We start from the raw sequence: 17,500 nt of genomic DNA on the forward strand, positions 1-17,500 counted from the left end.
ATATATATATATATATATATATATATATATATATATATATATATATATCAAGAAAAGACAACAAAAATCTTTGAAATCGCTGACTCGAAGGAAACAAACTATATATAATAAAGAAATCAGTTATTAGCAGCGAAAAAAGTTAAATTAACAAATCAATAAATATGTAAAAATATATACCAGACAAAGAAACAGAAATCTTTGAAACCACTGACTAGAATAGAAACAAATGTACACGATGAAGAGTGAAATCTATGCCATCCGCTTAAAAGGACCGAGGAAGTTAAGAGCAAAAAAAAAAAAAAATCTTAACGCCCTCGTAAAAACGTGGAAAGGACATGGCCTTATTAAGCAAGTGGGGAAAATGTTTTGCCCGAACAAATGCGTCCGGCAGAAAAAAAAAAAAAAAAAAAAAAAAAAACAAGAAGGTAAGGCGTGGTAAATACGCGTTCAGCAAATATATTCATTGTTTAAACAAGTTCCCCTGCTTTTACAGGCGATTATTCGTATTTGTTTCAATGCTTATGTTACTGTAAATATTAAAGATAACTTGATTTTACTCTATAGTACGTCTCTCTCTCTCTCTCTCTCTCTCTCTCTCTCTCTCTCTCCTCTCTCTCTATATATATATATATATATATATATATATATATATATATATATATATAATATAGTATATTATATATATATATATATATATGTGTGTGTGTGTGTATACACACATCTATATATATATATATATATATATATATATATATATATATACATATATATTATATATACGTATTTATATTTATATATATATATATATATATATATATATATAGAGAGAGAGAGAGAGAGAGAGAGAGCGAGAGAGAGAGAGAACTTAGGCAAGGACACTATTACTGAAAAAAGAAAATATGAGGAGAGAGAGAGAGAGAGAGAGAGAGAGAGAGAGAGAGAGAGAGAGAGAGAGAGGTGGGCAGAAGAAAAGAACCATTCAGAACAAAACATGTCTTAACGGGATCCTCTTAATTTTCAGAAGCTATAAATCCCGGCAGAGACGGTTAATAGGAGGTTTACGGCGGAAATTTAGTTTTCAATTCTTAGGGAAGGAAAACGTATATGTTTGGGGGCTTGTTATTCAATTACCCGATGTTATTAGATTGGAATACAGAATTAAGGTCAAAGGCCAAGCGCTGGGAGCTGTGAGGTCATTCAACACTGAAATGGAAATTGACAAGTAAGAAGGTTTGAAAGGTGTAACAGGAGGAACGTCTCGCAGCTGCACTATGAATTAATTGTTAGGAGAAGGTTGAGGAGAGTAAGAAGAGACAATGAACGGAGGTGCAGTAAAAGGAATGGACGAAGCGAAGCTCCAAAGAACATCTTACTATATCATAATGGGCGTTATGTCTGTCCGTCCGTCTGTCATTCAATCACGGCCAAACGGCTGGTCCGATGGGCATGAAACTTTGCAGGGTTATAGCGGGGACTCCTAAGATGGTTTATAATGGGGTTTCATCCTACTTCCCCCCCCCCACCCCTCCGAAGGGGGTGGGAGTGAGAAGGGATTCCTTGAAACGGGGCTGGTTATGCCCGTAGACTTAGTTACTTTACGAATTTATCATACATAGTTTAAAAAACAAAAATAGTCACTTATATGAAGCAGCAGATGAATATGCTTTTAGTAAGGGTTGGTAGTAAATTGCTAGTTCAAGTAATGCCTAGAGTGCACTGCATGAGATGCAGTGGCGGCATTACTCCCTAAGGAGTCGAATGTTATGATTCTGTCGTTGGCAAATATCGTGCTATATTTGCAAATAATGATCTTTAAGATATACATACTTATTACTGCAAAGATCAATACAACTTTAGGTTACTGCACTACTTGCATACTCTTAAATAAAAATTCGTGAATTCCTTACATTTCGCAAGGCACCTGGATAGGAAATCGACGGATGTCTGTTTCATCAATACGTTTCGATCTACAAAAATATTTCTAATACTCGATTCTCGTGATAACTGTTAGACTGGAATCACTATTCATTCCAGCTGTGACTCATCATGATAGTCAGTACGACACAAACTATAAAATCCCGTTGTAATACTAAACTACCTTCCAGTGGAACTTCGGAGGTTTTAGTTGCTCAATTCTTGGTGTTTTGATAATTTTGCTACTGCCAATCTCGATTTATTTTATCAAACAGCAGTGAACTAAGGTAATTCATTTAGTTTTGTTTTTTTCTGTCAGTCTCACTACTACAAAGTGAATGATTTTATCCAATAAAATTGAACTAATACAGCTCATAAAGAGTTGAATTTTTATGAAATATTTTCTCAAACTCTCAAGCCAGTGAATGATTAATTAACATAACTCAGAATATAATAATGAATTTACATTGAAGACGTTATTAAGAAATTACGTAGATACTAACACGTGTCAACTTATTACAGTTAAACTGGTAAGTTTAGTTCGTCCACCAGTTTACTAGCTCAGCTGGTATTAGTAGTTAGTGTCGAGGTATGCTACTCAGATGTCGCGGGTACGCGTTTCCCTCGGGACAATGAACAATCACTGGCTCTGTATCATAATCAGTTACTGCTGCAGTGTGGGATCTACAGTGGGAGGTTGAAACTAACATTCTTTAAAAGCTTGAATTTCAAGCCAATGGTCCCTGTGTGCTTGTTTCATGTGAATAGGTTTCATCTACAGAATTAATGATAAATAAAAGTATATTTGTAATTTTCAACATCCTTTTATATTTAAAAGGCACCTTGAAATTATCTCTCTCGCTCTCTTACACACACACACACACACACACACACACACACACACACACATATATAGTCAAGAGCTTTCCAATATAAAGTACTTTGCCCGATTGCAAAATCGAACATTCATTAGACGACTAGCAACCTGAAAATTACAGAAATAATTATTGGGCAATCTAGTAACAAAATAGAGGACGGAAAATGCGAGTGAAAACAGAATGAAAATGAAACCACGAATCGGTAGGGGGGCGGGCGGGCGGGGGGGGGGGGGGGGCGCAGATTTACCTTTCAGTGAGACGAAATTTTATTGCGACGTTGTAAAGCAAGTGATTTGTGGTATGGAACTGTTCTGGTATGGGAAGAGAAGTAAGGGGAAAATGTATAGGGATGGTAAATTTCGTTCATTTCCCAGCGGCCAAAAGACGTATCCATTTGTGGAAGCCGGCAATCACTGGTAACCAGTGAACTTTACAAAAATAATGTTGTTCGAAGTACCAGGTTTGGAAGTTTAATGACAAAATTTCAAGTTTCATCCGCAAATTAAACCTTTAATGATACAGGATGAAATGAACTGTTTAAAAAAAACTTCATTATACTTACTATATATATATATATATATATATATATATATATAATATATATATATATATACAAATATATATATATACATATATATATACATATATATATATATATATATATAGTATATATATATATATATAAATGTGTGCGTGGGCTGTGGCACGAAGCACCAACCGCATATACAACATAAATGTTGCCAACAGAATTCCCCTTCCAGCATCTAAGCCTTCACTAAACAGTCCCCAATAAAGTACCCACAAATCCTCCCCTTTCCCTTCACATTTCGCATCAATGAATAAAAAGTGAATATCCAACACCCCAGCTATCATAACACTTCCCTTCCTTCATTGTCTTGCACAATGACAAATGCTTTACAACCTCCCACGTTCATCGTGCAACGTGCATTGCACACTGACAAATCCTTCTGCAATTCCCGCTTAGTCTCATTTTTAGTTTTATGTAGAAGAAAATGAATGAGGTAGCTAATTGTCTGTCCGTCCCTACTTTTCTTCTGCTCGCCCCCAGATCTTAAATAGATCTTAAATTCTGCAGAGACCACAAGGCTGGAAACTGGTTGGTTAATCATCCACCCTCCAGTCATCAAACATACCAAATTGCAACCCTCTAGCCTCAGTAGTTTTTATCTTATTCAAGGTTATAGTTAGCCATCTTTGTGCAAACAACACAGGCCACCACCGGGCCATGCCTGAGATTTTTGTTGGTAGGTATAGTGTTTTTACGTTGAATGGAACCAGTGGTTATTCAGCAACGGGACCAACAGCTTTACGTGACTTCCGAACCACGTCGAGAGTGAACTTCTATCACCAGAAATACGCATCTCTAGCCCCTCAGTGGAATGCCCGAGAATCGAACTCGCGGCCACCGAGGTGGCAGGCCAAGATCATACCGATCCGTGGCTGAGAGTTTCATACTGAATTATACGCTGTACAGAAAACTACATATCGGTGCATTTCTTTTTACAGAACACTTATTTCCACATTAAGGGGATTAAACTGCAATAAATCTTTGCAACGTCAATATATTTTCCATAAACAATACCACGCCACTTCTACTTTTTAAAGCCCATAACCATATAAGGTGTCATGTCAAGCTATTCAAAATAATTGTTATTTTTATTTTAATTATTTATTTTTTTTTTTTTTTTGCCGCCTGTAAATATCACAAAATTATGACGTCAACTTTATTTTCTCTAAATGTGCTGTTCAGGGCAACACATGAGTTTCCTTCTTCGGCATTACAATAGAATAGAATATAAAAATTAACCCAAAGGCCAATCACTGGGATCTACAAGGTTACTCAGAATTGAAAGGGAAACTAAAATTAAAAAGATTTTAAATGCGTAACAGGATGGAAAACCTCGCAGTTGCACTCTTGAAACATTTATTAGGGTTGGAAGTAAGATGGAAGGAAGGGAATACGAACAGAGGTACGGTAAAAAGGATGAAAGAGGCTGCAGCTAGGGGCCGGGGGGACGCTATAAAGAACCTTCAGTAATACCTACAGTGGGCAATGCGAGGCTCACTAACGGCACTACCACCCAATAGGAGGTACCTTGGTATCGTTCTTGAGTATTCTACTTATATTTTCATATTATTCCTAGGGTAGACCCATCACTGATGCAAAGTCCCTTGCCTATAATACGTACTATGTATATCTAATACCTTTTCTATGTAATGGAGATTAAAACATACGCACACCTCACTCTCTTCGCTAAACCTGATACTGAAACCTGTAACAACAGGAAAAAAATCATATACACATTTAAAACGCAGACGCTCACAAACAACCATACATATAAAAAAACCTACATACCTTAGCAAAACAACATGTAACCGAATATACATGTGTATGAACACATCTAACACAATTTGGCAGTTTTTATTAATCCCAATGTTCATGGCTCAAAAACAAAATATAAATAAGTAAAACTTCGGTGTAATCGAGTTTTCTGTACAGCCGCTACAGCGTATAATTGAGGACATCGAAAATACTCGTAGAAATATCTTTCTGAGGTCTCTGTATAATGCTATATGCGCCGCGGCTCACGAAACTTTAACCACTGCAAGGTGGTGGCTTGCCCTATATCGTTGCCGAAAGCACGGTTATGGCTAACTTTAACCTTATATAAAATGAAAACTAATGAGGCTAGAAGGCTGCAATTTGGTATGTTTGATGATTAGATGGTGGACGATCAACATAACAATTTGCAACCCTCTGGCGTCAGTGATTTGTAAGATCTGAGGGAGGACAAAAAAAAAAAAAAAAAGTGCGGACGTACAGGCAAAGCCGCACAATAGTTTTCTTTTCAGAAAACTAAAATTAGACTTCCTCTGGAAACTGCATTTTCTGTAATATCTGTTTCGCTCCTCCAAACCTGAACACACACGGAGGAACGACAGAGAGAGAGAGAGAGAGAGAGAGAGAGAGAGAGAGAGAGAGAGAGAGAGAGTCACGCGTCGCTTAAATGCATTAAGAAAAATGGTGGTAGTCTATTTTTTCTCCCTGCCATAGGCACACGAAGTATTGCCAAAGGAATTTGAAATAAAAACAAGGACCGAATACATCAGCTTATTTACACATGCACACACATTATATATACGTATATATATATATATATATATATATATATATACATATATATATATATATATGTGTGTGTTGTGTGTGTGTGTGTGTGTGTGTATGTTTGTATATGTACGTACATAATGAAAGTATGTGTAAACAAGCTGATTTTATACAGACAAAAACACAAACACACTTATATAATTTATAAATGTATGGGTGTGTGTTAGGGAGCCGTAATTAAATATATATATATATATATATATATATATATATATATATATATATATATATACATACACACACACACCACACACACACACACATATATATATATATATATATATATATACACACACACAAACCGAAAATCCCATTATCTCCCGTGGTTGCACAAACCTTAGGACCGACCATCTCTTCTAATTGGCCAATTAGTTGCTGCTCATCAAGAAAAAAGGTGATAAACACATAAAAATTCATACTTCCATACCAGAAACATAATCATCTATGGATAAAGAACATACAACATACAAGTATCATCGAAAGTGTTATCTACCTTTAACATTAACAACTATGGAAACGAGTCTAACGAATATTTTTATAATGTTGAATTATAATCATAAACAATCCATCCAAAAATACTCTTAACATATTCTGAACTAAAACGATTTGCAGCAACGTCGGCAAATGCCTTTGCTTTTTCAGCCGAGATCTTTTACCACTTGGACCCTCGTGGAAATTTTCCCAAAACTTGATAAATAAAAAGTTGGTCGCCACTAACTTTATCAGGTTTCCCTTCCCCCAAAACAAAAGTGCTCTCTCTCTCTCTCTCTCTCTCTCTCTCTCTCTCTCTCTCTCATCATCATCATCATCATCATCATCATCATAATTATAATAATAATAATAATATTTATATACATATATGTATGTATTTTGCGTACGTATACATGTATGTATACATAATGACCGTTATAATAGCCTAAAAAAAGGTATAGATAAAGATGAAAGGCGCCATCATCTCTTACCTTATCAACGAGAATTTCGTGCCCATATAACGTGCTTTCTTATAGGCCTAAAACCACAGAGATTATTAATAGCAATATCCCATAAGCCTTGTCCGACACAGATGCATTCTGGAGGCTAAGATAGGCCTAACGATAGGGCAATAAATCAGGTAATAAACTTAATTTTCTATCCTTGCGCATGTTAATCACTTTGATACATGGATGAGTGACCACCAAGGAAGGCCGGGTGCCGTCAGAGACATAAGCCCCTTGAACATGTACAGGACAGGGCGCGGGGGTTGCAACCTCACCCAACCTTTACTAAAAACCAGAGCAAGGTAACCTATGGTCGATTTTAATTCGTTATGCAATTACTCTTGAATATAGATACTTGCCTTCAGAAAGCTTTCCACTTACACAATATTAATAATTACTTAAAAATTAATAATTATCTCAATAATTGCTTTCCAGACAACCTTGAAGAAGGGTAGACGCCCTGGAATGTTCAGGCTGGTTTTAAGGCGGCATTTATTTCGATTTATCCTGTATTAATCTTTTTCGTACATTTCAAACATATGTACCCCTGAATTATAATTCTTTTTTCCAGTATGCTTGGTGTTCCACAGGGTAATGTTCTGGACCTGCGATGTTTTGTAGTCCCTGTTAACTTCGATAAACATCAAGAATTAAGAATTTGTCGATTGGTCCCATTCCACAATTCATCAACCTTTATTAAAAGAGTAATTAACAGTGCTTAATCTAGCCTTGAATTCCCAATTCCCTATATTTTTGTAGAATTTTTAAGTACATAATCGAATTATCATTGGAACTATAACATTTTCTCGTAAGGCGGTACTTAGAACGTTCGCCTCTCTGGAGGAACCAACACTCTATTTACCTTATATTTTGATAAAAACAGCTGTGAAAAATTAATCATTTTGGTCCTTTACATTCACAATTAATCCCTGATTCCATTTTCCTGTCGAGAGCAACCAGACTCGCTGAACAGCAGCACCAATATGCATTGTATAAATGCACCTCGCTGTCGGACTTCTCAGTTCCAGCGATCCTTTATTCCTCACACCATTGGGCTTCGGAACAGCCTCCCTGGAGGTGTCGTGCAACCGAAACTTCATAAGTCTGAAACTTCAGAAGTCTGAAACTTCAGAAGTCTGAAACTTCAGAAGTTCAAGCGAAGATGCAAAGCATCGCTAACCTTATACAATTCTTCTTGTATACTAATAATGGACTGATACTTTTATTCATTTATTTAGGAATTTGGTAATTTATCGTTTTTCTCATAACTGATCTCTCTTTCTGTATTTCCAATTGCCTTCTGCTACTTCTTTCGAATGAGCACCATATTCTTTGGAAGCTTGAATATCAAGTCAATGGCCGCTTTAGGCTGGTTGCCTATGAAGGGGGTTCATCTTCTGAATAACCATAATAATTAATGTGCAAATTTTTGTTACAGCAATTATGTCTGTGCCATCAAGATTTCCTGCCCGCTACTCGTTTTCCAAAGCGTCAATATCATAATCTGTCGAGAAATTAAATTTTCTCTTTCCTGTAAGGCAAAAACAATTTCTTTTTGTGTGTTTTGGAAGTAAATAATCGTATGTACAACAGGTCATGACGGAGTATGTTAATAATTTAACTTTGCCTTGAAGTTTAGGCTTGTTTGTTTCCTCCTCTGAAGTTTATTAATACAATATATTTCGTTTGCCAGATATTTAGTCTGACTCACTGTCATATATATATTTTTTCTACTCCCGTTCTCCATCGAGACGTTTTCCAGTAATACTTGATGTCATTCCTCTATTAATAAGTTAATGTGGCAAAGTTAAGCCCAAAGCCAATATAAAATTTGATTGTCAAGGAATATATTTCGTTTTGCCAGATGTTTATTCTGACTTTACTTTCATTTATATTTTCTACTGTTCTCCATCGGGACGTTTCCCTGTAACACTTGATGTCATTCTTCTATCAATAAGTTGATTTGGTAAGTTACGCTCAAAGCCAAACAAGTGATATATACAATTTGATTGTCAAGGTCTTTCAGTTTCCTACATAATTTCTTCTGCTGAAGATTCGTTACTCACAAAGGGAAGGTCAACTGTATACAGCACTACAGTATTTCTCAGGTAATTCTCCTCCAGCAAATTCGTTACAGCAATTGTTGTAACTTGCTTAAAGTGATTACAGAATACAAGGGTTCACGCAGTTCAAATAACTTTCAGAATACGTATTTTGTCTCTCGAGAAGTGAAGTTTATCTTTCTGCCAAAACATTCTACAACTGTATTCGGGGTCTTGCTATTTCTCCCTTTCACTTTATTCTCCTGTGGAATTTATTTCTTAATTTATTTTTCGTCGGGAAAATTATTACGCTTCTCTTGATATTTGAACTTTGGAAGATGGATTCTTCAATGCATTACTAATTACTACCGTAATGCTATTCTCCTTGCATTTTAACACACTTTTATCTATTTGTTTATTTATTCTTGTGTTTTTTACATTTTTTGTTAATAAGTGAGACCTCTTCTTTCTGTATTTCCCTTTACCTTCTCTTACTTCCTAATAAGTACGATATTCTTTGGAAGCTTGAATTTCAAGTCAACGAACCCTGTGTTGGCCTTGCTCCATATGAATAGGGCTCACCTGAATAATAATAATAATAATAATAATAATAATAATAATAATAATAATAATAATAATAATAATAATAATAATATTTTGGAAGAAGACCCTCTTTTAAACGAATTCAGTTGAATAAAATGGCAGAATTCAGCGAATTAATCTTATATCTTATCTTTTCTATTTTTCTTATTACTCGCTTTTCTGGCTCAGCGATACTTCGCAATAATTGGCTAATATTCATATTGGGGATCCTGCTGAAAGTGGTACTTTATTCAGAACAGGCTTTATTAATCAAAAGACCGGTATTATCAGTAATAATAATAATAATAATAATAATAATAATAATAATAATAATAATAATAATAATAATAATAATAATAATAATAATAATAATAATAATATGTGGCGCCGTGGAGGAGTGGGTTAGGTCGTCAATAGACTTAAGTCAAGTTAAGCAACACTGGCTCTGGTCAGTCGTTGGATGGGTGACCGCTCTCCTCGGCGTTGATTCCTTGGGAAAGGATCTTTACCATAATTTCCTCAGTCTACTCAGCTGTAAATGAGTACCTATCCCTGATGGGGTAGGGTCCAGCTATGGGTTAAATAGCAAAACTCAGCAATGATGGAAAGAAATGAAGGATTAAACGACAACGACGTAAATGGAACCTCTGGCAACAGAGGAGCTTCGTCCGGCAACCAGGTATTCAACCCAATTGAAGGGGAAGACGGTCAGGTACTTGGAGGTCGTCATCCAGCAACTGATCACCACAACGACAATAATCAACAGCCTGAGATTGGAGCTACAGAGGCAAAAAGGAAGAAATGGACAAGAGAAGAAAATAAGGAAATATGGAGATGCTACATCAGAAGCAACCCGACGGAGAGAGGATATAGAAGGAGATTGGTCAACATCTGGAATGAGAGGAATAACACCCCCCAAACAGAGCAGAGGCTGGCAGACCAAGCAAGGAACATAAAGAAAAAGAACTGGCTCTCCCCAACAGAAAGAGAAGAACTGGAAAGGGAAATGTCACACGACAACGAATTACACGAAGACGAACCGAGAGACGATGCCACAGAAGACGACAGGGAGGATGAGGTATCAAACAACGACACACGAAGAAACACCGACGAAGTAACAGAGAGGACGGAATGGGTAGAAAAGATTAGACAATGGATGGAGCCAGATACAGAGAGAACAAAGATCCCCTCCATGAAAGCCTACAACACCAAGAAATTAAGGGAGAAAACAAGTGAGGTCAATGAAATACTGGGCATAATACAGACCACCAGTATCACAGAAACAAATAACTTGACATATGCAGGAGCAAGATTAGTAGCAGAACTGATGGGAATTCGAACACCAACACCACCAGCACAACCAACCCAACAGCAACCAAAACAGCAACCTCCTTGGAAAAGGCGCCTGGAAAAGCAAATCATGGTGATGAGATCTGACTTGAGTAAACTGAAAGAGATGGCGGAAAAAAGGCTAAGAAGCAAGAAAAACAAGGGAGGAACTCAACGAGAAATACAAAGTACAAGAAGGGGATTAAACAACACAATAGAAGATGTAAAACAGAGGCTTAAAGCCAAAGCACATAAGATCCAATGGTAAATTAACAGGAATAAGGGATACCAACAGAACAAACTATTCGGAACCAACCAGAAAAGACTATACAGCCAACTAAGAGGGGAAGAAATTCCCGAAGCCGAACCAAGTAAGAGACTCTGGGAAAACATATGGAGCAATCCGGTATCACACAACAAACATGCAACATGGCTCCAGGAAGTCAAGGAAGAAGAAACAGAGAGAATAAAACAAAGATTCACAGACATCACGACAGACACAGTCAGACACCAACTAAAGAAAATGCCAAACTGGAAAGCCCCAGGTCCCGATGAAGTCCATGGAACCTGCCCAAAAACTTCAAGGCCCTACACCCACGAATAGCAGAACAACTCCAGCATTGTATCTCAAATCACCAAGCACCCAAATGGATGACCACAGGAAGAACATCCTTAGTACAAAAAGACAAGAGTAAGGGAAATATAGCCAGTAACTACAGGCCTATCACCTGCCTACCAATAATGTGGAAGTTACTAACAGGTATCATCAGTGAAAGGCTATACAACTACCTAGAGGAGACAAACACCTCCACCCCCACCAACAGAAAGGCTGCAGAAGGAAGTGTAGGGGCACAAAAGACCAGCTCCTGATAGACAAAATGGTAATGAAGAACAGTAGGAGAAGGAAAACCAACCTAAGCATGGCATGGATAGACTATAAGAAAGCCTTCGACATGATACCACACACATGGCTAATAGAATGCCTGAAAATATATGGGGCAGAGGAAAATACCATCAGCTTCCTCAAAAATACAATGCGCAACTGGAATACAATACTTACAAGCTCTGGAATAAGACTAGCAGAGGTTAATATCAGGAGAGGGATCTTCCAGGGCGACTCACTGTCCCCACTACTCTTCGTAGTAGCCATGATTCCCATGACAAAAGTACTACAGAAGATGGATGCCGGGTACCAACTCAAGAAAAGAGGCAACATAATCAACCATCTGATGTTCATGGACGACATCAAGCTGTATGGTAAGAGCATCAAGGAAATAGATACCCTAATCCAGACTGTAAGGATTGTATCTGGGGACATCAGGATGGAGTTTGGAATAGAAAAATGCGCCTTAGTCAACAAACAAAAAGGCAAAGTAACGAGAACTGAAGGGATAAAGCTACCAGATGGGAGCAACATCAAACACATAGATGAGACAGGATACAAATACCTGGGAATAATGGAAGGAGGAGATATAAAACACCAAGAGATGAAGGACACGATCAGGAAAGAATATATGCAGAGACTCAAGGCGATACTCAAGTCAAAACTCAACGCCGGAAATATGATAAAAGCCATAAACACATGGGCAGTGCCAGTAATCAGATACAGCGCAGGAATAGTGGAATGGACGAAGGCAGAGCTCCGCAGCATAGATCAGAAAACCAGGAAACATATGACAATACACAAAGCACTACACCCAAGAGCAAATACGGACAGACTATACATAACACGAAAGGAAGGAGGGAGAGGACTACTAAGTATAGAGGACTGCGTCAACATCGAAAACAGAGCAATGGGGCAATATCTGAAAACCAGTGAAGACGAGTGGCTAAAGAGTGCATGGGAAGAAGGACTAATAAAAGCAGACGAAGACCCAGAAATATACAGAGACAGGAGAAAGACAGAAAGAACAGAGGACTGGCACAACAAACCAATGCACGGACAATACATGAGACAGACTAAAGAACTAGCCAGCGATGACACATGGCAATGGCTACAGAGGGGAGAGCTAAAGAAGGAAACTGAAGGAATGATAACAGCGGCACAAGATCAGGCCCTAAGAACCAGATATGTTCAAAGTACGATAGACGGAAATAACATCTCTCCCATATGTAGGAAGTGCAATACGAAAAGTGAAACCATAAACCACATAGCAAGTGAATGCCCGGCACTTGCACAGAACCAGTACAAAAAGAGGCATGATTCAGTAGCAAAAGCCCTCCACTGGAGCCTGTGCAAGAAACATCAGCTACCTTGCAGTAATAAGTGGTACGAGCACCAACCTGAAGGAGTGATAGAAAATGATCAGGCAAAGATCCTCTGGGACTATGGTATCAGAACGGATAGGGTGATACGTGCAAACAGACCAGACGTGACGTTGATTGACAAGGTCAAGAAGAAAGTATCACTCATTGATGTCGCAATACCATGGGACACCAGAGTTGAAGAGAAAGAGAGGGAAAATTGGATAAGTATCAAGATCTGAAAATAGAAATAAGAAGGATATGGGATATGCCAGTGGAAATCGTACCCATAATCATAGGAGCACTAGGCACGATCCCAAGATCCCTGAAAAGGAATCTAGAAAAACTAGAGGCTGAAGTAGCTCCAGGACTCATGCAGAAGAGTGTGATCCTAGAAACGGCACACATAGTAAGAAGAGTGATGGACTCCTAAGGAGGCAGGATGCAACCCGGAACCCCACACTATAAATAACACCCAGTCGAATTGGAGGACTGTGATAGAGCAAAAAAAAAAAAAAAAAAAAAAAAAAAAAAAAAATAATAATAATAATAATAATAATAATAACAGACAAAGGTTCTGATCAAGTCCCTTCCAGAAGAGGTTAGTCGTGGATTTCCCGTCACGATAGTCATTGTAACGCTGATAGCTGCCAGGTTATGGTATTACGGAAGGCGGCGACGAAATGCATTCGTTGTAAAACCAAGATAAGCGTTACTTAAAGCGATACTGAGGTACTTCCAAATTCCTTACGAACACGTAAATCTACGTCCAACATTAATAGGTTCCCCTTATCCTTAAGTAGCATTTCATTTTTTTTTTCTTTTTCTTCTAAGGCCAATTTTACATTACATAATCAGCTGACCCTTCTGTAGTAGTCTCCGGGGTAAATTAAAGCTTTAATGATTATTTTACTAATATATATATATATATATATATATATATATATATATATATATATATAGATAGATAGATAGATAGATAGATAGATAGATAGATAGATAGATATACCTAGATGCGATGGTCAAAGCTGCCTTAAGACGAATTTCAGACGGCCGTTTCCACAAAGAAAACTAATACGGGAATGTCTTAATGCAAATATTGTGGCTCCAATCAATACATAAAAAGTATAATCAGTGCTTACATCGACAGAGCATTTAGTCATTGTAGTCAGAGGACTTCATTACACACCGAACTGGAAAGATGGACTCAGGTTCTCGTACTGGTTTACTCAAATAACCGTATCCGCGAAGTCTTCAGAAATAAAATGGACAGATTTTGGCACCCGAAGGAAAATGGAGAAAGACAGAACGTTCTCAAATTATATTACAGGAATTATATGAGCACTGTTTATAAGACAGACGAGAAGGTACTTCACGAAATTGTTGGAAGAAAAATAATACCGAGAGAGGAAAATACTAAAATTGACCTTGTTTGTGTGTTTGTACGTTGCATGGAACCCACGGTTATTCAGCAAAGGGACCAACGGCTTTACGTGACTTCCGAACCACGGCGAGAGTGAACTTCTATCATCAGAAATACCCATCTCTCACACCTCAATGGAATGCCCGAGAATCGAACTCGCGGCCCCCGAGGTGGTAGGCCAAGACCATACCGATCACGCCACTGAGGCGCTTACAACTGCCAACTTGATCATAAAGAATAACTATCAAAACAAGAAGCGGAACATTACTTATATGGGAAATACTACAACTAAACTGTCAAGAAGACTTAATACGCATTTGCAAAATGGTAGCATTAAAGATCACACGAGAGACGCACACGATGCTCGAGGCCAACACCGAAATTACTGACAATGTTTCCGATGCTAAAAGGTTGAAATCCCTTGAGGCTATATACATAGATATTCACAAGCCTCCCCTAAACGTGCAAGGAATCGACGCAATCATTCTACCTTCCGATCGTGAAAGAAGAAAATGTGTCCCAAATGTTGGACTTATGAAAATGATTTATCTTTCTTTTTATTATGTTTTATATTTTTCTGTCCTGATATAGAGACCATTGTATTTATATTTTAATTATACTTTATACGTGTGCAAAAAGTATATTTATTAATTCTATATATACCATCAGAATGTCTCTTTCACCTATTTATTTTTCGTCTGGTTGCTTCCAAGTACCTAAATAACAATTCTTGGTCATTGTATAACAATTCCTGGTCATTGTTAACCGGCCAGTTGTAAACAAGTTTAATAACAAATCTATATGCTTTGACTGTTAATTTCGAAATGTTAACTGCTGAATATTGGATTTTAAACATTAAGTAGTTATATTTAACAAGTATGTTTTTAAAAGGATGGTAGGCTATATACATGTGTGAATTTCTTTGTAATCTCTCATTTTTAGCTAATGATGTCTCTAGAAGAGAAGATAATAAAGAAGATAGAGAAAATTAGTAACAAACTTATAAAGTGCAACTTCGCTGTCATATCTGACATTTTCTATATATAATATATATATATATATATATATATATATATATATTTATATAATATATATATATATATATATATATACACATAATATATATATATATATATATATATATACATACATACATATAATACCCTGAAACAATGACCCACTGCCTAAATCGACAATAGCCACGCAAATTAGTTCTCGCCTTTTCTCTTTCTTTCAGACTGTAATCTATATATAAAAATGGATGGATGGATGGATGTGCCACATACACTTATAAATGCACTGAACAATTTCAACCATACTTGGTATACATACAGCTTACATTCTGGAGAAGAATACTGTGGGGATAAGAAATCACTGACACCAAATGGGGGGGGTGAGAAGGGGGTTGAAATGTAAAAATAACCCAAAACGACAAACATTAAGTATCTAAGTATAGCTTTCGAGGTTGCTGAAATGAATAGTGACACTCCCGATGCCCTCTAGGTCCAAATTCAGCCCTGAAAGGGAGGAGTGTGAAAAGGGGTGGAAGGGGGTGGCATGTAAAAATAATAAAAAAAAAAGACAGATGTCAGTGTCTAATCCATAGGTTTTGAGGTTGCTGAGAACAGTGACACTCCCCATGCCTTTAGAGTCCAAGTTCAGCACCAATACTAGGGGGGTGGGGGGGGGGTGAGAAAGGGTGGGAAGGGGCAAAATGTAAATAAATAAATAAATAAATAAATAAAAATAAAAAACACACAGGTATGAGAGTTACAGATTTTTTTTGAGGTACCCGAGGTGAAAACTGACATTCCTGATGCCCCTTAAGTACAAGTTCAGTCCCAATAGGAGGGAAGGTGGGGTGAATTCTTAAGAAAGGTTGAAGAAATGAAATGTCAAAAATGACATATTTTAGCGTCTAATCCATTCTTTTGAGGTCGCTGGGATGAATAGGCACACTCCCAACGCACCTTAAGTCCAAGCTCAGCCCCAATAGGATTGGGGGGTGAGAAGTCATGAAATATGTAAAAAATGATAGCCAATGTAACTGCAGCAACTATCTTAACAAGAGAGAGAGAGAGACTTTATTGGTTATCATTCAGTTATCCTGGGCAGTGCCGGGACGGTCAGCTGATTAGAAAAAAACCGAGTTGCTCAACTTCTGTGCTTAGGCAATAAGTCAATCATGCACATCCGGCATGGATGATGAATTAGTCAACTTTGTTAGGGGCTGTGTTATGGTAACTATACTAATTTCTATGGGTTCACTGATTTTCTTTCCTATTTCAACCTATCATTTTGGTGATCATCAGTCACACTAAAGACAAGTTCAAATTATTACTATTATTATTACCTGTTGGTTGGCTGCATTGAGACCTAGGTTATAAATACTAAGCTTTTTATTCTCTTTTAAGACCTTCACCACACTTAGTGAACACCTTGGTGCAATGGCCCAAGCCAAGCATACACTATGCGTATATGTGTATGTATAAAGGTGTGTGTGAATATATACATGCATACATAAATAAATATACCAATATTACATTACAGCAACCAACGACAAGCTACCATACGAAAACCCGATCAATGCAAACGAAATAATAATTAACCGAACAAATACGTAACAAAATCACGAAATAAACTGGGGGAAAACAAAGGGAAAACTCGAGCAGTCTCCAGAGAACCCGAAACTTAAACACCGTTGGCGAGGAAGGAGATAAACACAAATGGGGCTAAAATCGAGGAGGGGAAATTCAATTAGAAGTAAAGAAATAAATGTTAAGTGTACCCTCAATTTAGCACGTGTTTTCTCTCCTGGGCTAGTGATTTACAGAGAGAGAGAGAGAGAGAGAGAGAGAGAGAGAGAGAGAGAAGGAGGAGGAGAGAGGAGAGAGAGCGAGAGATGAGAGAGAGAGAGAGAG

At 37.4% G+C, this 17,500-nt stretch overlaps 1 protein-coding gene across 1 annotated transcript in view; it reads right to left on the reverse strand.

Annotated features, from left to right (window-relative positions):
• Nucleotides 1-8,262: 8,262 nt before the first annotated feature.
• Nucleotides 8,263-17,500, reverse strand: part of LOC135225384 (uncharacterized) — a 61,159-nt gene continuing 51,921 nt past the window's right edge. The window contains exon 3 of the mRNA XM_064264717.1: nucleotides 8,263-8,336. Within this exon, the coding sequence (XP_064120787.1) occupies nucleotides 8,263-8,336 (74 nt within the window). The remainder of the gene's footprint in view (nucleotides 8,337-17,500) is intronic.

The sequence above is a fragment of the Macrobrachium nipponense genome, chromosome 13 (genome assembly GCF_015104395.2).
Source record: "Macrobrachium nipponense isolate FS-2020 chromosome 13, ASM1510439v2, whole genome shotgun sequence".
Taxonomy (NCBI): Eukaryota; Metazoa; Arthropoda; class Malacostraca; order Decapoda; family Palaemonidae; genus Macrobrachium; species Macrobrachium nipponense.